The sequence below is a fragment of the Cyprinodon variegatus genome, unplaced genomic scaffold, assembly GCF_000732505.1.
Source record: "Cyprinodon variegatus isolate N-32 unplaced genomic scaffold, C_variegatus-1.0 Scaffold196, whole genome shotgun sequence".
Classification (NCBI taxonomy): Eukaryota; Metazoa; Chordata; class Actinopteri; order Cyprinodontiformes; family Cyprinodontidae; genus Cyprinodon; species Cyprinodon variegatus.
The window spans coordinates 396,498-420,939 of record NW_015150649.1 but is presented as its reverse complement, the minus strand read 5'-3'; the positions used below and the strand labels follow the sequence as shown (position 1 = coordinate 420,939).

The window sequence follows — 24,442 nt, the reverse complement described above, 5'->3', positions numbered from 1 at the left end:
CAGTACAAAGACAATGCAAAGTGCTTTACATGATTAAAATATAGGAAAATAAAACAGAATCAAAGCGAATAGAAAAAAAAATGCAGAAAGAAAAAAGAATATTAAGAGCTATAATCTGCTTTAAGATTCTTAGACATAGCAGATAAAAGAATATGATCGTATCTTAATAACACCAAAGCTAAAAGTGCAACAGTTGAATTTTTGCATCATCGTTTATTAGTTGTGGTTTCTGTGTCAGTGGATGTCATTGTTTATTTAACATAAATTATTATGTGTTATGTCTTTAGTAAAGGGACCATGACAGGGGGACATGGCCAGTTTTTTGTTTTTTTTTAACAGTGTCCTGTCTGGCAATGTGGCAACAAGAATAATTGTCTTGATGCCAAAAAGAGCCCAACAGATTTTACTTTCACAAGTGGAGCAGTACGGCTATGGCCATAGTGTTCCGCTTGTTTCATGCATATAAATTGCTTTATTATAATTATGCAGGGAGTATTATAGATTATATGGACACTGCAATGTAAATAGAACAGAAGAGGAAAAACAGAAAAGAAGGAGAAAAGATGAAATAAAGAGGAGATAGAAGGGAGATAATGATAAAACATTGTCAGTCTGCTTCATCACCTGCAACAAGATGTAATAAGAACAGCACAACCAACGGATATGGTACGAGACATACAATAAAGTAACACCTTGAATTTATTGCTGAAGTAATATTATTTAGTCTGACATGTACTCTGTGTTACCTGAAGATAAGAATGTGGGCTTTCTGTATGGAAGTGAATCTCTGAGTACCTGGAATCAAGCACCTGTAGTTGTTTGTGAGAGTGCAATTGTGCATATAAAGTTTATCCAAAGAAAAAATGCTCAATAGTGGTTGTGGAGAGCCGTGTTTTAGAACATGGCCAGTTCTAAAAAGGGCACTGGCCACCCTTTTCCCCTGCTTAGAGTCGGCCATGCTCATGAGTGCGATGTCATGCAAACCTCTATTATGTCCTGTGTGATGTGTTTATTGTTTCTTCTTTGTCCATGTTTCAGTCCCAGCTATACTCTACTGTTAACAAGCCAAACTGCGACCAGGCCATTAACGAGGAAGACAAAGAGCACGACTACAGCAGCATCGCCGAGCTCAAAGGTCTGGTCCCGGCCTCGTCCTCAAGCGACCTCTACGCCACCGTCCACGACCTATACGCTCAACCTGACGACCCCCAAACAGGCGAAATGCCTCATAATGACAGCTCAGATCCCGGCTACGAATCTATCCGCATCCCAAAAACTGGCAGCTCGGACGATGATCACGTAGGCGGGAACGCCAAGCCAGAACCTGACTACGAAAGTGTTGGAGAGCTGGGTCTGGATCGGGAAATGTCTCGCCTTTGAGTCGACTGCTTGAGGTTGCATCTTTATAGTAGCACTTTGAAGCAGCTTTTTAGGATGCCTTTGATGCAAACTGCTTCCATCATAAGTGTACATCTTCTTTACTGCTTCGGTACAGTTGATCATATTTGTCTATCAGAGTGAAAGCGGTACTGCAAGGCCTTAAGAACTCTGGATTATTAAATTATCCAATCTCAACATATTCTCTACACATGATCAGAAGAGATGAAAAGATATCAATCTAGTGCCATATAACTTGCGTATAAATCAGTCACTAACTGTATTATCTGTATGTCCTCTCTGCAGCATTTAGTCTGTCAAACTTTGAGTCATATTTTGTTTAAGCGCCGAAATGTGTCCTAGGTCTGCCTTTGTCAGGTTAGGAGCACCTTCACTGTGCATTCTCACTAGCTGTTCCTGTGAAGTAGTTTCTGATAGGAAAAGAAAAGAGGCATTTGACGACCAAACGGCGATGATATTTGGTCGCATACTCCATCAGTGACAGCTCCCTGCTTTTCTGGGCTTGATGTCTGAAAGATTGAAAAACCGTCACTGAGAAGGAAAAACAGGGTGATTTTTCACTCGAGCTTAGGGTTTCATTGTACATCTGGACTTTCCTTAAACGGATAGGGTTTTTGTACAAATCATATTTATTTGAAAATGTTTATTAATGTAATTGTGTAATCGTGAAATGTTTCTGATTGTGTCTGTGAGAGGATTTTTATTGAAGTTTCTGGCATTTTAATTGAAATTTGCTGAAAGCGCAAAGCGGGTTTGAAGCGTTTTAGGTACGTGTTCCTTTACTTTAAATGTAAGGATGTCAGTTTTCACAAACATTGAAGTACTTATGTGTTTGAATGACACTGCATACCTTATTGTATTGTTTATTAGCAACTTTTAATCTTCTCGGTACAGTCTTCACTTTGCTTCAAAGCACTTGAATTAGATTAATGGTACTGCAGACTTTATCACCTCATAGCAACCTTCCACATTTATTAGCATCTCTGTTAAAGATGTGCTCAAAGTCTTAAAAATGCATTCACTTTTATTTCACAATCTCACTTGAAGTATTTGCAAAAGAGCTTTAGTTAATCTATTTTTCCATTATAGTTTGCAACATAAATAGAATTCCTTTTAGTCTTGAAAAGCATTGAAATTTATCAATTTTTCTTACTGAGTATAATCCAACAAAGCTTTTTATTTCTAAAATGAACATATTCAATAACCTACAAGATAAAGAAAATGCCGCATACTTTATTTATTGTCATCCAGTAAATAAAAAAAAAGCTAATTAATCTTATGTTGGTATTAAGACCCTCTTAGACTAATAATTTTATATATTTTTAGTTGCTTAGATGCCATGGAACCACAGATCCAGCTTAATCACCAGACATTTGGTTCAGTTTTGATAGAAAGCTTAGAGGTTTAGCGATATCAAAGTATCCACCTTGATCAAAGGATAATTAACTGCAGATTTACAAGCAGTTATTTGAAGAGATTTTATAAAAAGGAGAGCTGATCCAAATTGGTCCATGTGCCAAAATGTGGTAAAATATCCCTTTACAACACCACATAATCTAGATTTGAGAATCAAACGGCTCATAAAACCCAACCAGGGAAATGTTTCCTAATCAAATGTCCAAAATGTTGATAAAAAATCCAAAAGAAATGTTTAAATATGAGCCTTAAGTGTAAAATCTTAAAACAAAATCCATAGAAAGCCTGTATAAACAAGAGGCCTCGTTTCACTTCCTCGTCCTTCCAGTAATGTTAAAAATATAAAAAGTTGATCTAACTGTAGATAAGGGATGATTTAGTCTTATTGCAATTATTTTCTGACACGTAAAAACATTTGGCTTATTTGAACTTCTTGTTCTCCTGTTTTTCCCCGAGTGCCTAAGAGAAATCAGCCTCTGTCTCACACCATTCTTCCCACAAGGAAATTTGTTTTCATTCTATTAGGAATATTACAGTTAAATTGATATTTTAAAACTCTTACACTTTAAGTAACACGTCTATATGCTGTGATCATTTAAAAAGTAAAATATTCATTAGAAACTTTTAGATTTTTTTTTTCTTGTAAACCTAATAACTTCCTTAACATGCGTTTTCCTTAATCTGATGAAAATTGAAACATCTTTTCATTTTTTTAGTCTTACACAATAAAAAGCTTAATTGTTAATTCTTTATACATGTCTTTAATATGGATGCTAATGAATCCAGAAGGTCTGTACCTGTAAAATTTTAGCACATAATGCATTTTAGATCCACCTATGTAACAGCTTATGCTGACGAAATGCCAGATGAGGCATGTATGTAGTTAGAGCACTCCTTTAACCGACTGCTATTCACAGGAAATGTGATGTAATCTTGTACTCAATTGTTCAATGTCCAGAGTAGTATGATTTTTTTATATTTTTAAGAAAAGTTCTGAATGTTCAACTTATTTTGTTGTATTTTCTTTAGTTAATTGTAACAAAGTAGTAACTAACAAAGCAGATGTGCGTCAGGTGGTACAATTATTTTGGTACAAGTGTTAAAAGATCATTTTGGTACATAAATATGGAAAAAAAAAACAACACAAACTCTTTAATATGTTTACCTGGTTGTGATTTTGCTGTATTTATAATTCTGTTTACTACAGTATCTTCTTTTGCAGATAAATATTGTCAGCTGTTTCCTTCCAAATCCGACTATTAAAGTGTTACATTATCTCCAGTCAGTTGCTCTCTTGAGACATCCTGAAGCTTATTTTTGTTGTTGGTTTTAGCTCATCCAGCCTGATTGTTGCCGGTAATCGATCTCTAAATGTATATTATTTCAAATATTGTTTCATCTCCCAGTGCACGACCTTTGAGGAAGTATTTTACATGCATTCCACTCCTGTTTTTTTTAAATATAAAGATAAGTAAGAAAATGCATATTTCTCTCATATAGTGAGTGTTTTTATAGTCTCCTTTCTGAAAAAAAAAAAAAAAACGAAAAATTTGAGAGTATTGCACCCGCTTGCAGCAATGTAGCCACATATCATGCAATTGGATTTAATGTTCTCAGAATGCTATTAAGGACCTCTGAGCAAATGCCAAAGGGAGATGTTGTAGTGCAAATCTAATCAGGACAACATACATTAAAAGACCTAAACTCCTTTCTCGTCTAGTCCTGGTCATATAAACACACAGATTCCCCTGATGGGAAGGAGAGGGGGACCCCCTCCTCCTGGTGCATCGTCTTTAGGCTTCTCTTTTCCAGTAATGAGGACCTTTGTTCCTGCTAAATAGGCAGCAGACAACCCTGTGGTGAGACCCGCCCTTGATCTAAGGGCCAGGCCCATTTCGCCAGTTAGTCACATCTGTTGCTGCGCGTTTCTTTTTTTTTGATCGCATTAATACTTCTCTGATATTAAACTGTGATTATGATTAAATATATGGTTTTCTTTGTATTATCTGGCTCTAAAATGTATTTTTTTATATATTTAGACACCTTTTGATGCCATTATTATATTAATAAACATTGGATAAGCTGATATCATAGTAGATACGAGTAATCAAACTAATGTCAACCTTCCAAACTTAACATCTAGTTTAATGCCTAGCTTTTAAAAGTTTTCACATTTCGGCATATGTCACTAAGCACACTTTAATGTATTTTATAGTTGTTGTTTTTTTATGTGTTAGACCAAAATAAAAAAGTGCATCATTTTGATGTGGAGAAATTACACATGGTGGCTCACATAAACATAAATACTGAGAATTAAGGCTGCTCTAGTCAATTCTGTATAAAAAATATATATATATATTTTGCGAGTATTACTCCTACACTACAGGTCTGACTTTTTCCCTATTCGCTCCAAATCTGCTCAAGCTTAGTCAACGTCATCAAAATCAAAATCTTAACATAGATATTTATATCTGAGCAGATCCATTCTAGCTTGTTTAAAGTCCTTTTCCTGCCATCCATCGGATCTCAAGTTTTGTTTTGATTTTTGCAGCCTCTAACAGGTTTTCCTCCATGATTGCCTTGTATTTAGCTCCATCCATCTTACCATGAACTCTGACAGACTTCCTTGTCCCCCGGTGAAGAGAAAGCATCCCAACAGCGTGACGCTATCACTATCATATTTCACCGTGGTAATGGTGTGTTCTGGGAGATGTGTGGCGTTAATCTTCCTTTGCACACAGCTTTGCGTGTAGGCCATAGGTTTAGATTTTGGTCTGTTCTCCTTTTCTTTTTTTTTTGACACCACTCCTCTATAGAAGCCAGATTTGTAGAGTGCATGACTAACAGATGTCCTGTCAGCATATTCTCTCACCAGAGCTGTGAATCTCTACTGTTCCTCTGGAGTAAACATGGACCTCTTTGCCGTCTCTCTGATTAATGCTCTTCTGCTGCTCAGTGTGGACCTTCATGTCTTGATCTGTCTGTAGATGTTCCAAACACTTTCTATTGTCAGGTATTGATCTGAACCATCACCATTAGGGGTTTAGTGTGAGATATTGTTTCATTTAATCCAGCCCAACTTAATTTATATAGCACTTTAAAAACCAACAGGATTGAAGTGCTGCACAAAGGCAAATAATAGAAACAATATTAAAAGCACTAAATATAATAAAAACAATATGAAAAATAAGTAAAAACTTTATAGAAAATAAAAGAAAAAACAAAATCAAGGAGCATGAACATCTCCTTGAGGGTTTAACATCAAAGAGAAAAGATTTCAATTCAATTCAGTTTATTTATATAGCGCCAATTCACAACACATGTCATCTCAAGGCACTTTACAGTTCACCAAAGTTTTCTATCTAAGGAAAACCAGTTGAGTGCATCGACTCATTGACTCAAATGCAATCCCGCACAATAAGCATGCTTGTAGCAACAGTGGAGAGGAAAAACTCCCTTTTAACAGGAATAAACCTCCAGCAGAACCAGGCTCAGTGTGAGCGGCCATCTGCCGAGGCCGACTGGGGTTCAAGGAGACAGAAGCAGAGATAGAAAAAACAACTATAAAAGGCGGCACAGTCAAGCAGATGAGCTCTGTCCCTAGCTCCCATGTCAGAGGATGAAGAGAGCACATCCAGCTAGTCACAGTCAGAGAAACAGGACTACACTGGAAAACAGGCCAATCTCCAACATCTAAAGATGAGAATTGGAAAGAGATTTAAAAATTGCAAAGTGGAAATCTGCCTGATATTTAGAAGCAAATTATTCCAGAGTTTGGAACCGAATACAGAGAAGGTCCTCTGTGAGCTTAGGCCTTGTTCTCGGTACTGACAAAAGTAGCTGATCAGCTGACCAAAGAGAACAAATCGAGGATAGGAGACCAGATATATATATATACGGTGGGCAAGGCCATTTTATAATCTAACCCTATGTCTAACTTTCATGCCCTTCATGATGCTATTTGCAGTCTAATCCTTTGCCCTCGGAATAACCCTTTACAGAACAACCAGATTTTTTTGTGTTAACGACACACAAAAAAAAAAGAAAATGAGAATCTCCAGATCGGGTTTTATTTTGTGGTATCAACTCGAAATCGGACTGAACATAAACACAGTCCACATTTTCCAGTTTCTGTTTGTAAAAGTGTCTCAAAGCCAAGCATCATTTTACTTTCAGATGATATTTTCTGTAAAAGATTTGTCATAGTGGGGCGTATAAATTGCACATTGCTTTTGTATTGCACTTTCTAAATGGATAAATAAACATAGCTGTTTGTGCTGAATCAACACCCTTTGGTATTTGTGCTTGTAAAAATAATTTAATAAAGTTTGATCACTTTGACGGGTCATCTCAGATTTAAGGGTTTCCTTCTTCAGGCCACACACTGAGAACTGGTCCATTATGCAGCATTTTTGTCTCACATTTAGCATCTTCTTTTTTCTACGAAATATTCCTAATTATCCTAGAATATTGATGTTAATCGGGCCATTTAAGGCTAATTACTAAATAAAAATAGCAATTTTAGAAATCAAGTCCTAATTTAGTGATTGAAAGCCAGGTTCAGTAAGGGTTTGTTTGGGGTTTGGGCTGTTTGTCATAGTGTAACCTGTACTTGACCAAAGTATGGAGATTTGTTATGATACATTCACATCAAATGTGCTTTTGTCTTTAGACTAAGGACATGGGAGAAAAAACCCCAAAACATTTTGGCTTCGTTTATCTAAGCAGTGAATTCAGACTCTCATAGTTAAAGGAAACTGACATGTATGCGAATACAACAATCTATTACTCACAAAGTACCAATAGTTGTTCTCAGATGTTTAGGTAATATCTCAATGTAAATCTAAACAAATTAACCATAATGAAAAATTAATAAGTTTAAGTAAACCAGAAATATTCCAGAGAGGGTGCAGTTCCATGCTTGAACACTATAAGGGATTTAATAATAATGCTATATATGTTAGCAGTACCTGTTAACAAATAAATATATAATACATGTTTTAATTCCACTTAAATGGCTCTTTGTGATACTAGCAGTTGTGATGATATTAGAATTAGTTTCTACCTGTTTATATTTTAAATGTAGATTTTATTTTTAAGGTGCACCTTAACAAGTTTTTTAATTTTTTGTTTGTAAAATGTTGTACATTGTTGCTTAATTAAAAGAAAAAGCAAGAAACAACTGTTCAGAAGTGCAAACAAACTAGTACTGTGCTGCGAGCCTCCTGCTACTCAGCTGTAGCTGTAAATATTTTCATTTGAGGCAGACATATTGGATTTTGGGATCAGAGGTGATGCATGGTAGGTCAGTAAGAAATGGCTGTATACAGCCGATGGCTGGTTAGGTTGAACCTGGTAACTGATTTGGATGCAAAGAAAAACTACCTTCTTTGTCATTTGCATGACAAAAAGTTTTTTTATTTAAAGTGGTTAGTGCTTCTTTAAATTGGTTAAAATACAGAAAACCTATAGTCTATAAGAAAATAACAAAAAGTAGCAATTCAGGTTGGTATTTTTATGTGTTTCTGATTTGGCAAAGTGTTTAAAGGTAATATATAAACTGATCAAATCTACAGTTTTACAAGTTTCTGAAATTGTTAGATTCACTTAGCATCCTGCACTACATGTTTTATTTCTACCAGATCAGAGAAATTTCCCAGCCCCATGGTACTTTAAAAGTAGGTCACATTCATCTACAAGTAGGTTGAGGAATAAAGCTTGTCTGTCTCGTGTAAGTTTTTTTTTTTTCTATAGCCCAAATTTCCCTTTTTCTCTGCTTTCCTTCATCCACCCACCCTCCCATCTCGTTTTCTTTCCATCCTTGCGTCATTGTTTTGAATGGAACATCCTCCAAGACTTGCATTACCCTCCTTTGCAGGAAAAGGAGGGGGTGGAGAGGTGGGGGCTCGTGGAGGCGTGTGCTTCATCGTCCAATTGCGAGCCCGCCTTGGCTGCCGGACCGCACATGTTTACAGGCAGCGATCTGCCGGTAGAGGCCCCATTCGGTCGCAGTGAAAACTCGGACTGGATTTAAAGACGTGCCGGAACCAGGGTCATCATGCGGTCACATTTTAGTCATTTTCAACACATAAAGCAGGGCAGCGATGAGTTCTTCGGCGTAGACTTACACGACTCGACGTAATTGAAGTTGTGGGTGTTTATTTAGGTCGTTTTTACTTGATTATTTCGTCATTTTGTGTAATCGTGAACGACTGTTGTTTGGGCTCTAGGTGGGCTGTGATCGCTCCGTGTTTTTCTAACTGCGCGCAGTTCGCTCGGAGCAGTAGGGAAAACAAACAGGTCGGACGGTGGAAGCTCGGTAGCCGGCTGAATGTGAAGGCTGCTCAGGGTTCGTCTTCATGCCTTATGGTGCAAATTTCAAAGTTATTCGATTCGATTCCTTTCGGATCCGAGACGTAGTTCGGAAGTTTTTTCCGCCTCTCCTCTGAGCATGTTGTTGCTTTTCGACCTTTTTTCCCCAGGTTTTCGTAGTCCTAACGCTGCGGTCTTCTGCTTTTTCCCCGACGATTTGTTTACCGGCGGCGTTTCGGCGTCCGATGTGTTAAAGTCAGTTTGAATACGGGGATAGGCTCTCTCTCTTTCTGCAGAGATGCACACAAGGCGCCTGGTGAAGCGCTCGATCCTCGGCAGCCGCGTCTATGCGCCGAGCCCGACGGGGGACGGAGCCCCGGTGACAGGAGTGGTCCAGGCTGTCAAGCAGGAAAACAGGGACGCATCGGCCGCTGGAGCCCGGCGCAGCGTCTACACCGTGCTCATGCAGGACGGAAGCCTGAAGGAGTTCACCGAGGAGGAGATAGCCGCTGGATCCAAAGGACCACTTAAATCCAGCCTGAAGGTCTGTTTCTGCTTTCTCTTTTTTAAACGGGCCACCGGCAGGCTGCGCTCCTCTGTTGTTGTTTTGCGGCGTTTTGCAGCGTTTAACCGCTTCCTGCACGGAGCGGATTTAACGGTGTCAGCCCCCAGCGCCGCTCTCTGCACATCTATAATCGACTAAAACCAAACGTGCATCGTCCAAAACATTTAATGCATCAATTGCATTGCATGATTTTTATTTATTTTTTATCAAATAATGGGCTGTCATGTCATTTTTGGCGGTGACACGTATGTGGGACAAAGAGGGCTTGATGGGGCCTGCGCAATGTTTATGTGGGCTGGAGGGTGGGTAATATGAAGGAAACAAACAGGCTCTGAAAACAGCTGCAGCGTTTTGGACCGATGTGAGGGACTCTTTGTACAATTTTGCAGAAAAACGGTAATCGCGAGTCATTTTCTGCATGCAGCGTTTAAATGCATCCACCGGGTCCAGTTTGCGTCGTTTGAGCGCGTATGTCCGTGTATGCAGACTGACACTTAATAGCTTCAGTTGACACAATGGTAGAAGATGGCTTGTTGCTTGAATTGCGCGCTGCTGGTGCCCCATATATCCATCAAATTGCGGAAAAATAGAAATAAATGTTGCTTTGATCGGGGATCAGCTTTTCAAAAATGAGGAAATATTACTTTTTTTTTTCTTAGGTTGGAAATATATAATCTTTCATTCATTTATTTTATACAGAAAATATTCAGCTTTTAGATTTTTGAAAAAAAAAAGTTTATGCGTACTTTGGGATAATTATTATTGATAATATATTTTTATTTTGTTTAACAGCACAACTAATATCCAAGAAATTAAAACGCATTTTCTCTTTTTATATGTTTTAGTTTTAACTTATTTATTTATGCAGCTCTACAATAAAAAAAAAAAACTTTCATATTGTGCAAATTTTATATTTACAAATTAAAATAAAGGTTTTATTGAGACCAATGTTCATCTTATTGAATTTCTCTGTGGTGCAGAATAAACTTAATCTGGATCACTCTTTGATCTCAACTCTATCACATTTTAAGCCTCATAGCTTTTACAGTTGGAGATATTCAAATTCAGTAAAGTTTCTGTATAGAACAATGATTTTTTTTTTTTCAGAGGCATCTTTTTGCCAGCTGCCAGTGGCCAGAACAATGTAGGATGCTTCATTCCCATTGGCAGGATCTGAAAATTAACAATAGAAAGCTTGAATGGGACACCCCTACCAGTGTGCCGCTCTAGGTATTAATCTATGCCTATAAAGAAAAGAAAAAAATCTTTGCAGATTAGAAGTAGATCATGCAGCCTTATTGTACAGCCACATGATCCTGTTAAGGGTATTTCTTAATATATCCAAACATGAGGCCATAATGATTACCTAATTACACAATCCTAACCAGATAAAGTCTGTATGAGCCGGAGAAGGCAGTCCAGTGTTTCTTGTCATGTGTTGTTTTCTCCCTCTAGTGAGGGAGGGATGGAGAATGACTAAAGACTGAGTAATCAGCTATTTTTCAACACACAGATTAGAAATTCTTACCTCCTCCTGCTTGTGTGTCAGATATTGGTGTCACATATGAAGTGATTTTTATACTATTTCTGTACCATTACATGTTTGCATGCAGTTTTTGTGCAAACAAAAGCTTTGGCTCTATACCATTGCAGCCACCAGTGCAGGCAATGTGCAGAGAAGGATCGCAGCACAATGGTCAAGTCTCTTTCAGCCAGACTCAATTCCCACCACGGTCGAAAACAAGCCATAAAGCAGAGGAGGAGGAGTCTGCTGAGCACTGTTAGTAGCTTCACGTGTGGGTCCGTGTTGCCTTTTGTGTGCATCAAAGTGTAGTATGGTTGTAATTTCCCTCTGGTGTGTGTTTGTAAGACCCAACTTCTCAAAACCTTGGACCAAGGCATGTTTTTGAGGGTTTGCAGTCTCATTTGAGCAGTAGCAGCTGTACAGCCAATAAAGCAGGCACCCCCAGGTTGGCAACCGGTGGCATGCCCCTAAGAATCTGGATGCTTGGCTGCGAGCCCAGTGCTGCAAATGAATGCCCCCTCTTTTGCCTCGGGGGCAGGAGCTCTGGGTACCACTTGTTGACTAGTTGGGTTGTAAAAAGTGTGTTTTTATATCTCAAGAAAGATTTTTCTTGATTCTTTGAAAGAAGGCCGGCTTATTTTTGGTGTGCTGGCACTTGTTGTTTGTGTTAAGCGTCAGACAGCGCAGGAGTCAAAGAAGCAAAGTTGTTGACAGAGGCTGAGCGACAGAGATCCCAGGCTGGCCGGCGCTGGCTGACCTCATTGGTTGGCTGTGGTTGTTCTCAATTAAATTTATAGGTGGGGCATAGAAGAAAAGAATACCAAAGAAAAAAGAAAACCAAACCAACTGTTAAAGAGTGCATCACTTATTATATTAACTGTGCCTTGAAACCAAGCTTGCAGACCCTTGATCTTACATGAAAACTCTGATCTGATCTCCGTTCGAGTGAAGCTTAAATAACTGTTGAAGTAATCTGCAAAGGGAAAATACATCTATTGGTCCAAGAGACAAATTATGCAACATGCCTTTACATTATCATTATAAGTAATTGATTTAGTATTAAACAACAAAAACTGATCGAAAAAGTAAATTTTATCAAGTCCTTTTTTCTCCTTAACCCTTTGAAGCCAAATGTATCATATTTGATACCTTACATTTTTGTTCTTGAAAACTTTGAATTACATACTAAGACACATGTAGAAAATATAAAACAGATTATGCAGAAATGCAAAATGTATAATTTAACTTTAACTGTAATTTGTCTGAAAGTTCAATAACAACTCTAATTTAAAAAAAAATAGAGTTTTCTGTCAATTATTTCATAGTCTAAGGTTTAATGGGTTAATTTAAGCAGGTAAATAACATGATCTGCCAAAGGATAAGTATTTGTGTTTTTAAAAAAACAAGATAATTAGATTTTAGAACTGCATTAACTAATTTGAAATAAGTTAATTGGGGTTTTGTTTCTTATTTTAAATGTAAATTATCTCATGCCATTGGCAAATTGTCTAGCTGCTCAGATCAACACCAAAAACCAATTATTTTTGTTCACTTATCCATGTTTAAATTTTGTGGAGTATTTTTCTCCATACAGAGACCATTACGGGAGCTGGGTTCAGTTATACAGGATGCACTGGCCCCTGATGGCCCCTATCTAGAACCGTCCATGCTAGTCCTAGTGCAGTTCGAACAGGCGTAGTTATGAATGAAGTTCATATTTGTTTATTTTTTCAGATTGTTGATGCATGCTAGTTAAAACTTTAAGACATGCATGTAAGATTTTGTTATCATGCTACATAGTAGAGCTACTTTGGGTTCAATCCTTTGGTCTTTAGATCAGGGCTCAACAATAGCTATTATTTTCAACCAATATTGATTCTGATTTTACCTTTACCACAATCTTGCAGATGTTTTATTTTAGGGTTTTAGTATTTTCATCATCTTGAAAGCTTTCTTTTCCAGAGTTCATGCTGAGGAAAATAGTTTGACCAACCCACCAACCTAGCTTGAACCTACCCACCCAACCAGACATTTCTCATATCCTTCTACCCATATCTAACAACCAGTCTAAGGGGAAAAAAATCCCATTTGTCACTTAAAAGATGTTTGCCTTTTTTTTGCATGGACGGTCCACTTTGAATCACCCCATGACATCTCCATGAGACCTACTGTAACATCCGGCCTTTGAGTCAGCCAAAGAATATTTCCTAATTCCCAAACAGTCATCGGCAGACTTACTGGAACGTTCTAGGTCGTTGTGACACATTATCCTCTTCTGCTCCAGCTTGAATTTTTGACCTTTTTTCTAATTTCCTCATGAGCCGTTTAATTCATAGTTGACTAAGTGTTGCTTCTATGATGGTGAGCTGGCCAGGTTCTTATGCCACCTCCAGCTCTGTGCTTCACAGCTGATATCAGGATCTTTTCTTTTAATACTGGTGTTTGTATAATTCGGGTTTAGACTTATAAGTCTATAAACCAGCGTTTGCACAATGATCCATGAAAGAAAACTTGTGCCAACTTTTTCTGGTCACACATGGAAGCACTTTAGTATCTACATTAACAAGAGTTAGTAGGTCCCACGGTGACCCCTTAGTGTTTCCTGTGATTTTTCCTCCATTTGTTGTTCCATCTTGGAAAAGAGATGTCTCGGAACATGTCAGGGTTTAATATCTGGGTTTAATACCTGTCATGCCATGTTGCTAATAATAAAGACCACAGCAGTTGGCAAAAATCCCAGCTTGGTTCTGATTAAATTAGGGCTGCAACTAACAAACGATTATTTTGCAATGCAATCGTTCCCTTATCCAGGTGAAACCAAAACTTTCCACTTAAGGAGTTCTGGATAGAGCATATTAACAGAAGAATTGTTTTTTTTATCTTAAATGCAAAATGTTTATTTATGTTTTTCAAGCTTGGTATAATAACTAGGGATGCACGATATTGAGATTTTGGCCGATATCCGATATTTTAAAACTCATGTAGCCGATAACCGATACCGATGTTAAAGCTGGACAAAAATAAGTAGTCATTGAAAATAGCAGTTTTGTTATCCATTTCTGACACTTTGAAAAAATATATACTCAAATATATTTTCATATGCTGATATCAAATTGATTTTTAAAAACGCGGTATCGATCTATTTTACTTTCAAAATCTCGTGAAATTTCATCGTTCTGTTACAAACTCTCGTGATATTTTGCAAATTCTTGTGAGATTTTGTTAGTAAAATAGTATGATACCGCGTCAATATATCAACATATGAAAATATGGCAAAATTTCGGTGACATATAGCAATATTTCATAAGTAAAAGAGATTGATATGGTGTTTTTAAATGGCAATATATCAGCATATGAAGATATTGTGATATTTTAATGTATCAATATTTTTCCCCTCGTCTTTAGAAGTTTTTAAGTCTGTAAAAAATAAGCTTTTGAGGAAGAAGTAGTAGTTTTTTTTTTTTTTTTTTTTTAGACTTTAGAAACTCAGAAGCTGATCAAATATCGGGGTAAATATCGGTGGGGTGGCCGATGTCCGATATTCAGCTTTAAGGCCGATACAGGCCGATACAGATAGGGGGCCGATTATATTGTGCATCCCTAATAATAACCGCTCTAAGTGGGTCACTCTGTCAGCCAAAGGCATGTTCTAGAGTCTCTATACTTCAGGTTATGATTAATCGAGTACTGAATTAGTTGATGATTGTTTCAATAATCAATTAGTTGCGATTAATCCGATTCATTGTTTCAGCCCTTGATAAAATCCTCAGATCTGAGTTCAGATAGAGACAGATCCAGCAGATATCTCCATTAACAATGATTCTTTACCAAAGGTAACCTTTTACACGTCATCTGGTCATTTCTGTAATTCTCAATAAAGCACTGATTTTTTTAAATTTTTTTTTTTTTCCAAGTTGATTTGAATGATTTGCTGGATTAATTCCTACCTTGAATAATATATCAAGCCCAAAGGAGCTGGAGCGTACGGATGGAGAAACATGAGAGCAGGGAGGAGACCGTTAAACCGCCTCTCTTTGATCATCATGTGAAATGTGTCGTCTCTTTAGCTGTGATTCCTAAAGGGGACTCAGGAAAACTGTAGGAGTGCAGCATGATGTTCTCCTGAGATTCGACTCTGGGAGCTGACTCCTCACTCAATTTTCATCTCTTTAACTGACTTCCAGGCTATCTGGACTGATGGGAGTTGCGAGGGTTGCTAACAACAGATGGCATAAATGCAGGCGTGTTGAGAGAAAGGCTCAACAAATCAATTCTAAACTGTTTGGTGTGACTTTTTTCATCTGTTTCGTCTGGGAAAAGTAAGCCACCTGTGTCTCATGCTGGTGTTTAATCTTTATATCATCTCTTTATATCTTCTGTCATTCACTTTAGGTTGTCAGCTCATAGCTGCATCTACTTTGCGAGTGAAAGGAAGCATAAAGGCTTCAAGAAAACATCTCTGTGTTCACAAACCCACGCAACTCTGACCTTTTGTTTGGAAACATTGTGCATTAGAAAAAGTTATCTTTTGGAAGGTGTCAAAAAGTGTTTTGGTAATGTGAGTCAGAACGAGAGTGTTTTTTTTATTTTTGTGTTGTTTATTAAGGGGAAAGGAACTTTTTGAACTAAACTTGCTCTCATTGAAAATGTAACCCTCTGAAATTATTACGGGGGTTATATTATTCTGAAAGTTAGTCTCTTGTTGCATCTGTTAATTTGTCAACACCTGTAGCCAAACATGGTTGTGATGATATGACAGTTTAGGACTGATTTGGTGTTTCAGGACCTGGTAGACGTACCGTGACTTCTGCTCTCTACCAAAGCATGTCTGACCATCAGTTTAAGCTTGAGCATACTTGGGTTATACAGCATGGCACATGTCCAAACTATGCAAGCAAATCAACTTTTGAAGAAATGAAAGTAAATTACAAAATGTAAGTTTTGGTGTGGCCTAGTCAAAGCCTAAGTGAACTGAGAAAACCTTAAACACCTGATTTATAAATAAAGCCATCCAATATGACTGATTACAAACAGATTACTGGCAAAAGTTTCCTCCACTGAGGCTCGGACTGGTAATCTGTGATACCGGGCATTTTAATTTCAGCGTGCGAGAGCCGACCCTCCTTAAAACATACCGGCACCAACAGTTACTTTCCAACCAAAGCACCAAGAATCAAGAAGTGATACAATATTAACATTTATGGGTAAAAAAAAATTTTCTTTTGATTTATAGCCTAAGAGTTTAATAGACTTAATAGACTGGTTCTAATTGGGCAAGATTTCATATATCCAAGCGGTTTATGAACATTGTTTGGGCTGGAAAATCTGAGTCAGTGACATCTGGCAACCCTGCTGAAGTCACTGTCGTGACCATGTTAATAACCAAAGCCAGTAAACCGCATTCTAGAAGTCTGGGTAATGGTTGTCGTGTGATGCTTGAAGATAGATCGGTTAATCCACAATGTGTATTTGTATCGTGTTTCACATTTGAGACGCATGCGTTTGACTGTGCTTATATATATATACTATTTTTTCGTTGGGGTCCATAAGTGGACCGGTGTAGAAAGAAAGATGCAAGGGCCGTAAATCCGAGCCTGCCTCCACTGATGTTAAAAAGTCATTGTTAACAGCAGGTAAAGCCAACAGAGAGCAAACTATTTATTTAGAGTGAGTTTCTTCTTCAGGTTGTTTTAAATATCTTCGGATCTTGACTGTTTTGTATTTATCATTTAATGTTAAAAAGTCTTTGAGCTGGAACAATTGGCAAACAGATAAGCAACAGCTCTAGAAACCTGGAAATGGTGAAAAACTTGTTTTACTTTGACAAATAAACTCTAACCTCTGGCTACAGTCATTAATAAATTCATAATCAAAGTCTAGTTGTTTCCCCTGGCTCGAACCTACAAGAGAGGAAAACGTGCTGGACGGTCTTTGAGAGACGTTGTTTTGGCAGTTGGTCGATGTATTTATAGTAGTGTTGCACCGATACCAGTATCAGACGGGGCCCCGATACTGCCCTAAAATGGTGGTATCGGTATCGGCGAGTACCAATAAATAGGGCACCAATACCATTTTGAGAGCCATATTCAACTATTGTCACCCACTCCTGGTAGGCAATAAAAAGTTCTACTGGATTCACTTTGTATTAGATTTTATCCTGCTTCACAAAGGTAGGCAGCAGCTTGACAAAGCCATGATGGCAATTATTTTACATTATTATGGTATCGGTATCGGCCGATACTGCACAGCCAGGTATCGGTATCGGGGCCAAAAAATGGCATCGGCGCAACATTAATTTATAGTTCAAAATTGGTGACACTTGTCAGTTTTGCTGTGTTTCATGAATACTTATTCTTTAGTGTTATTCATGTGTTCTGTTCAAACAGTTTGACAGCTGTATACTTTACATCTTTTTTTTCAGTAAAAGTTTCAGAGGATATTCTATATAAGGGGGAAAAAATGAGGGGCAGGGGTTCTGGAAATACACACATCTTAAATTTGGAATAGGCGCCTATAATTTGTGCATGGATTCGACATGATCCTAAGTTTTCAGGCTAAAACCCAGTCATTTATAAGGTTAGTGAAAGTCAGGGATGGCTGTCCTTCTCCAAGTCTTTGTAATCTATCTTGTGTTGCACACCACTAACTGCCTCAATCATGTTATTTGATGCGTCTCTCATGTCGTTTTTTATGCTTTGTTCATTGTCATTCATGTCTAATCATGTAGCAGGACTTGAAGAGAGCCATCTAGATCAACCACATACTCATAAACACACAGGCCTGAAATATTCCACAGTGCACCATTGTCATTGACAGCTGTGTGAGTCACGCCGCTCATGTTTTGGCCTTTTTACTCTGTTTCCTCAAGCCTCCTGGCTACAGACAGCTACAGACATGTGCCGCTGTGTACATTCATTCTGATATTTGAGTGTTTTACTTTCTTAGCCGATCTTGTTTTTATTGTAAATGTTTTTTGTAGCAGTGTATTTGGATTTATTATACAGTAGTAGCCATTCAAAATGTTCCCAATTTCCTTGATGGGCCCTTGACTGGTCCCCTGCAATTCATAAAAAAAAAAAAAAAACATCAATCTTTGTACTAAGATATTCTTTCTCTCATGATTTTTGGACATTAAGATTTAAAGAGGAGCACCTTCTCCTGGTCAGACCCTGTAATTCAGTGAAAGGGTGTAGTCAGAGTTAAAAAATATGAAAGATTGGTGTCACTCCTGTGGCTGGAAGTTGGAGGAGGTTCTGCTGGGAATTGCAGGGAAGTGGGCTGCCATTCGGCCTTCTGAATGTCTGCTACTGTATTGTTTGTCAATCTGGTACGCAATATTGTCAGATTGTCAAGTAGTGTAAGCAATACTGAATTGATCTGTGATTATCTGTTTCCCGGTTTTCTTCATTAACCTTGTTAGAAAATCTTTTAGACTTTAGGATTTTTTTATTTTTTTTTTTTAGAAATGCCACAGTTTTCCGATGAGATTCTAATGTGGTTCGGCAGCCAGGAAGCTAAAGCGGTTTGCAAAATTTAATACAAAAAAGGGAATTTAATGGTTCGTATTTTCATTGCAATATTCTATTGGGTCTTTTGTGTGTACAAAATATTCTTAGATTCAGACATGGCTGATCGTTCCTGTTAGAATATTTCATCTTTGGTCAATTTCAACTGTGGTTTATGGTTGTAGCTCACACTCATTTTAATCATTTCTGCTTCTAAAGAGTAGAGGAATGTAAATAAGATGATAAAAGCTACTACCACATCATATATCACAAATAGGAATATCTGCATGTTCAATAAACATATGAAAAAAGACTTATAGAAATATTATTTGCATAAGTTATTGTAAATCACAACTGGATGAGTTCCATAATAGTTATCCTATTAAAAAGTAGTAAAAGCAAAGCTAGGAAGGCCTTTATCTAGAGGTATGAAATAAAAGCAATAGAGACGTATTAGACAAGGTCCCTATCTAGGAGTTTAAAAGCTCCTGTGGTGAACTTGGTCCTCTGACAAAAATTTACAGGCCTTTCTTTTTTGACTAGAATATATTGGCTGTAAGAAAAAGTTTACAGCTTAAAGTTTCACTTTTCTCATTTAATCGGTTTGTGTTTTACTCAAAACAGTTTTACATTACAGTAATGGAAGCTATCTAGATGTGTTATTTTAACGTTTATTGTAAATTACTTTGGAATTTTTAAAGATTTTTAGATATTCTGTATAAAAAGATTTCCTTTATGATTCGCTTTTAACCCTAAATGCATAAGAACTTTGATTTAAGAGTTAAAATGTAATGTTTTTCTAATGTCCATGTTTTTTTTTCCTTTTCCTGCCTTTTCAAGGCAGTTTTTATATATTTATTTCTGCAGATTTGATTTCCAGAAATGCTTTGAGAAACATGGATGTAAAGAAGCTTCTTTTCTTAAAAGCTAAGAGAAGAGGGCCTGCTCATATCATTGCCCCTGCTGAGGTCATATCACCCAGTTAGGAATAGACATAAACCAGTGGGAGAAGCTGACAGCACAATGAGCGTCAGTAAAATTATCTTGCTTTTACTGAATTAAAATCATCCCCCAAGTGTAAAAAATATGACATGGTCTGTTTATTTTAATAAAAAAAAAATAAAACACTTCAACGATCACTACAGAAACGGATATGTTGAAGAGAGAATACTAGTGGTTGTCTCAAAAGTCATTTTTACTCAGGCCTTTTATTTAAATTCTATCTTGACATGGAACATGCTTTCTTAAAGGTATAGTGGAGGATGTTATTTTTTCGGGTGGGTCATCAAAATAAGTGTTCCTCCTAATCTTTAACCAATCTGGTGATATTTTTACACAAGGCCATTCTACGTGCTCATTCCCATTTTCACTTACCAGTGGTGAGTCTGACAGTGGAAAAATTGCAAAATCTTCTTTTGGAAACTAGGCGTTTATAAGCGATGTACACAGCAACTTTGAAACAGAGCGTGCACGAGGAGAAATGGGCTCATGCATGTGCTCACACGTTTATTAGGCGTTCCCTCTCAGGAGTGCATACATGGTTGTGCATGTGCATTTGTGTGCAAGTTTTTTTTTTTTTAAATTCATGAAAATCTTCCACTATTCTTTTACCAGAAACGCAATGTTAATAAGTGAGCATTTAAGTTTAAATAAAGATAAAATCTGACAATATTTTAAGTTGTTTGAAGGAATATTCTTTTAAATTGCAAATAATCAATAAATCTGAAATTAACAGCAGCAAAAAACTCTTTATTATCGATATCATGCCAAGTTAGTATTGTATCGGGATACAGCATTTGAGTATAAATACTTTTTAGATATAATATTTTTACAACCATAGGTCTGACATTATGTGCATTTATGGCTGATTATGGTGTATGTAGTCCTGCTCTTGATGAGGAAATGCTAATGTTAACTAGGTAAGTTGTAGGGATATCCAGATCCGATGTCTGTACAATATTAGTGAAATAACTCATATCGTATTATATCGGCTGGCATCTTAAATCTCTAAAATTGGTACACTTTTACAAGCCCTCTGCTTCTGTTTAAAGTTTCTTTATCCTATTGGTTAATATAACATGGGTCAGTTGCTTTCACACCTTTTTTTGTTGACTTGTTCTTTATTTAGTAATATAATTTTAGCCTTTTCTGACATTCTACAGAGCAAAATGATACATAAAAGCAGGTACGATTCATGCTGAAATTATATCAGGTCAACATCAGTAATGGAAATGAATAGGTCGAATCAGGACGCTCCTAGAAAGTGACAATGCAGTGATCAGCCTTAAAGTAGGCTATATGGTACCACACATTAAGTCGTACAGCTTTGATCATTAATTGGTGGCACTGTCCTCAGTTTTGTTTAGTAGGGTAAAAAAAACAAGAGAAGTCTTCATCAGGTTTTGTTTTCCATTCTAAATATTGCACATGAGACATTTCCCTTGCGGAACACCTCAAAACCCCAACATATCCACAGGAAAATGAGCTTTCTTTTGTTACTGGCCACTTTGCATTTTTCAGTCTCTCCAGTATATTTTTCAAAGGCCAATTTAGGCTAAAGATCCGCTGAATAGCCTAAAACTATATCGTACTCCTTCATTTGAAATGGAAATATGGAATTATTGTCAATGTTTAGATGACCAGTTCAGACAAAGCCAAAACCTACCTCTCCATCTGATTCTATTTTTATAGCCTAAAGCTGGCCTGTAATTGTGTAATATTCCTGTAAACCTATTAAACATAATGATATGATTAGTTATTTTTAGAACCACTCTACCTGCAGCAAAAAAGTGCTCGCCTTTTTTTCAAAATAGGTTCAGCTGTGCACTTCCCATGTCTAACACATTCCTTCTTTACAGTTGTGGCGAGCCTTTTTCCTTTCAGTAAAAATAGTGACTTATTCTTTCTTTTTGCTTCTTCACAGCATAGCTCCAGTAACGGGGTTTCAGACAGTCACAAGTTGGAGGGTGGCTGCCGGAGCCCGGAGGCAGTGGACGAGCAGAGGCCCTCAGAAGGGAAGCGAGTTGGTCGAGATCCTGACACCCGCTCGGTGTCCCTCCTGGAGCAGAAACGTAAAGTGGTCTCATCCAGCATTGATGTCCCACATGCCAGGTAGGACCGTCTTACTGCACATCTGAGCACTTGTCAAATCTGAGAAACCGAGTTCTGTCTGATTCCCAGGGGGAGTTTAGCTCACGTTTATATGCAGAGTTCACACAGAGTTTATGACACTGATATGTCATCCGACAAGTAGGACACGGTTTATGCAGGATGATGTTCCAATTTTCTTCTTATCCTTGGTGCCTTTCTGGCAGCATGCAGAGTGCGATTTAATTTGACAGTTGTCCGCTCCTGCTGCTGCATGCATATTCAATAACATCCTACATGCATTTTCACATAAGTAGCGTCAGAGTCTTCTGATGATTAATTACTTACCAGAGTTTTCTGCACTTTCAGAGCAAAGGTATTAAAACCCCTTGAAGAAAGCAACATAAACCAAAAACTGAAGTTTTGAAGAATATTATGTAATAAACTGAGCCAAAAAGGATAAAGGCAAGTTAAATTATGAGCAGTGTTGCAAGCATTTGACCTTCTAACCGGGCACTATTAAACCCAACTCAGCTGCTAACCTATCACAGAGACAGGGCTGCCCTCCTAAGCTGACAGAGGGCGTCAATCATAGAAGCAACGGGTAACTCTAGAAGAGTTGAAAGGATACACAGCCCACACACAAAAAAAAGTTTTTCACAACTTTAAATCATCATATCAAAGCCCTGCAACCAAGCCATTGTCCAACTAAGGTCCCATTAACTATTTGAAGTTTGGCAAAACCAACCAATTTTTAAAATATGTAGAAAGTACTCTGGTCAGATTAGATAAAAAAAAAAAAGTTAAAAATTTTTTGTCATACATTCTTAATGCACCGTCCTCTCTCAGCTAGAATAGGGAAAAAATGGATGGAGCTAAATAATATTGGTGGCTGAAGTCATGATGCACTTTAAGGAGTTTCTGATTTCCCATGAAACACGGTGCTGGCAGCATCCTGCTGGGGAACCATTTTAAACATAAAGGACGGGTAGGAGAGGAAAGCTAGTAAGACGGTTCCTTGAATTCTGAAAGGATCTACAGTATAGTTAGAACGAACACTTTAAGCTTTAAGCTACAATCTAAACCTTGTCCTTTTATCCCCCTGAATGTATTTCCCTCCCCACTACACAAGCACAATAGCTTTACTTCAAGGAGGTTCATTATGTGTTCCTCCTCTGAGCATGTCTGAAACTCATGACGGAAAATGAAAACCTCTTTCATAGTAGTTGGAACTTTGTAACACAATCCATCAGATTCTGCACTGCAAGACGTACCACAGACCCCTTTCCAACTGGAAACCATTAAGATGGGATGTTGCATTAGTTGCTCCTTCAATCACTGTGTTTCTGCACACCATAAAGGAACGCATACGAAGACACTCTTAGATTGTGTGTAGAGTTAGCAAGCGAAGCTGATGAGCTGGAGGGAAATAAAACATTGATAGCCATTAAGTGTCATCTCTGAGAGCACAACATTCCTTCTCTATTAAACTGGAAATATTTATACCATGTATACGACGTACTGTAAATGCCCAGCATGGTTATTGAACAGCCCCTCTGATTACTTGGTGTTGGACGACTCTGATTGATCATAACTTGCTGAAAAGACGGGAACATCTGCAGCTTCATCACTACAATTTCACCTTCAGATTTGGTTATTTGCTTATTGATTTCTACCCTGCCTTGCTGCTCATTTAGAGGATTTTAAATGTAATCTCTTTTATGGATTGCGGTTGTGCACCGGTCTCACTATTATTCCTTCATTGCGTATCTGGTTAATATTATTATTACTACTCTTCAAGTCAGAATAAGATGGTTTATCGATTATATCACAGCTTTCACAACAAGTGAACTCGTTTTCAACCCCTCAGAGACGAGTGACATATAAACAGTCTTAACGTTTGTCATTAAAATGAGACCAACAACGAAGCTGCATTTCAGAGGGTTTTATAAATTAGGGTTCAGTTCACAGCCTCAGCGATTTAAAAACAAAAATGTATAAATGAGGAGCAAATTCACGGGCCCATTGGAGTGGCAAACTGAAAAATAAGGGTTTAATTTGCCAAGTGATGATTTCAAATGGATATGCTGTTTCTTTTTGGTGTTTACGGTGTGATCGTCATTTTGAGAGATTCAAAAAGGTCCACTTTTTCTTCAAAATTATCACAATAAAAATTCCAGCTCTGAGAGCTTAAATCTTTCTTTCTGTTTGCTTCAGACCTCAATACTCAGAATCCAACAGCCCTTTGTGCTAAATTAAAGCCACTTCACAATCGCACCTCAGATAAAATACATTTTAGTGCAATTCCTCAAGTGTGCTTGCACATTAAGGAGCACAAAAAGTTCATTGTTGCCGTGGGATTGGAGCGGACTGGGCTCTGAGCTCTTTTCTTCAATATCCTCCTCAGCGTGCTGCACCAGTATTGCCTCAAGATTAAGATCTATGGCCCTCATCCTCTGCACACCTGTGACAGATTTTCAGCTCTGCTCTGATGCTGGAGGGAAACAGAACTTCTCTCTGACCACAAAGTAATGACCAGCCGTAACTAAGACAAGGGGGGGTAGGTTTGACAGAAAATAAGGAAATATACATGTAGGGTTGGGCTGTCAATATTGAAAAAGTCGAACAGTGCTA

The 24,442-nt window shown here is 37.7% G+C and overlaps 2 protein-coding genes across 4 annotated transcripts in view; both read left to right on the top strand.

The window, feature by feature from the left end:
• pag1 (phosphoprotein membrane anchor with glycosphingolipid microdomains 1) overlaps positions 1 to 2,953 on the top strand; it is a 68,756-nt gene extending 65,803 nt beyond the window's left edge. For both annotated transcript variants that reach the window (XM_015379637.1, XM_015379636.1), the window contains one exon: positions 1,039 to 2,953. In XM_015379637.1, the coding sequence (XP_015235123.1) occupies positions 1,039 to 1,380 (342 nt within the window). In that variant the 3' untranslated portion in view covers positions 1,381 to 2,953. The remainder of the gene's footprint in view (positions 1 to 1,038) is intronic.
• Positions 2,954 to 9,090: 6,137 nt separating this feature from the next.
• znf704 (zinc finger protein 704) overlaps positions 9,091 to 24,442 on the top strand; it is a 69,510-nt gene continuing 54,158 nt past the window's right edge. For both annotated transcript variants that reach the window (XM_015379626.1, XM_015379625.1), the window contains exons 1-2: positions 9,091 to 9,670; positions 21,645 to 21,832. In XM_015379626.1, the coding sequence (XP_015235112.1) occupies positions 9,425 to 9,670; positions 21,645 to 21,832 (434 nt within the window). In that variant the 5' untranslated portion in view covers positions 9,091 to 9,424. The remainder of the gene's footprint in view (positions 9,671 to 21,644; positions 21,833 to 24,442) is intronic.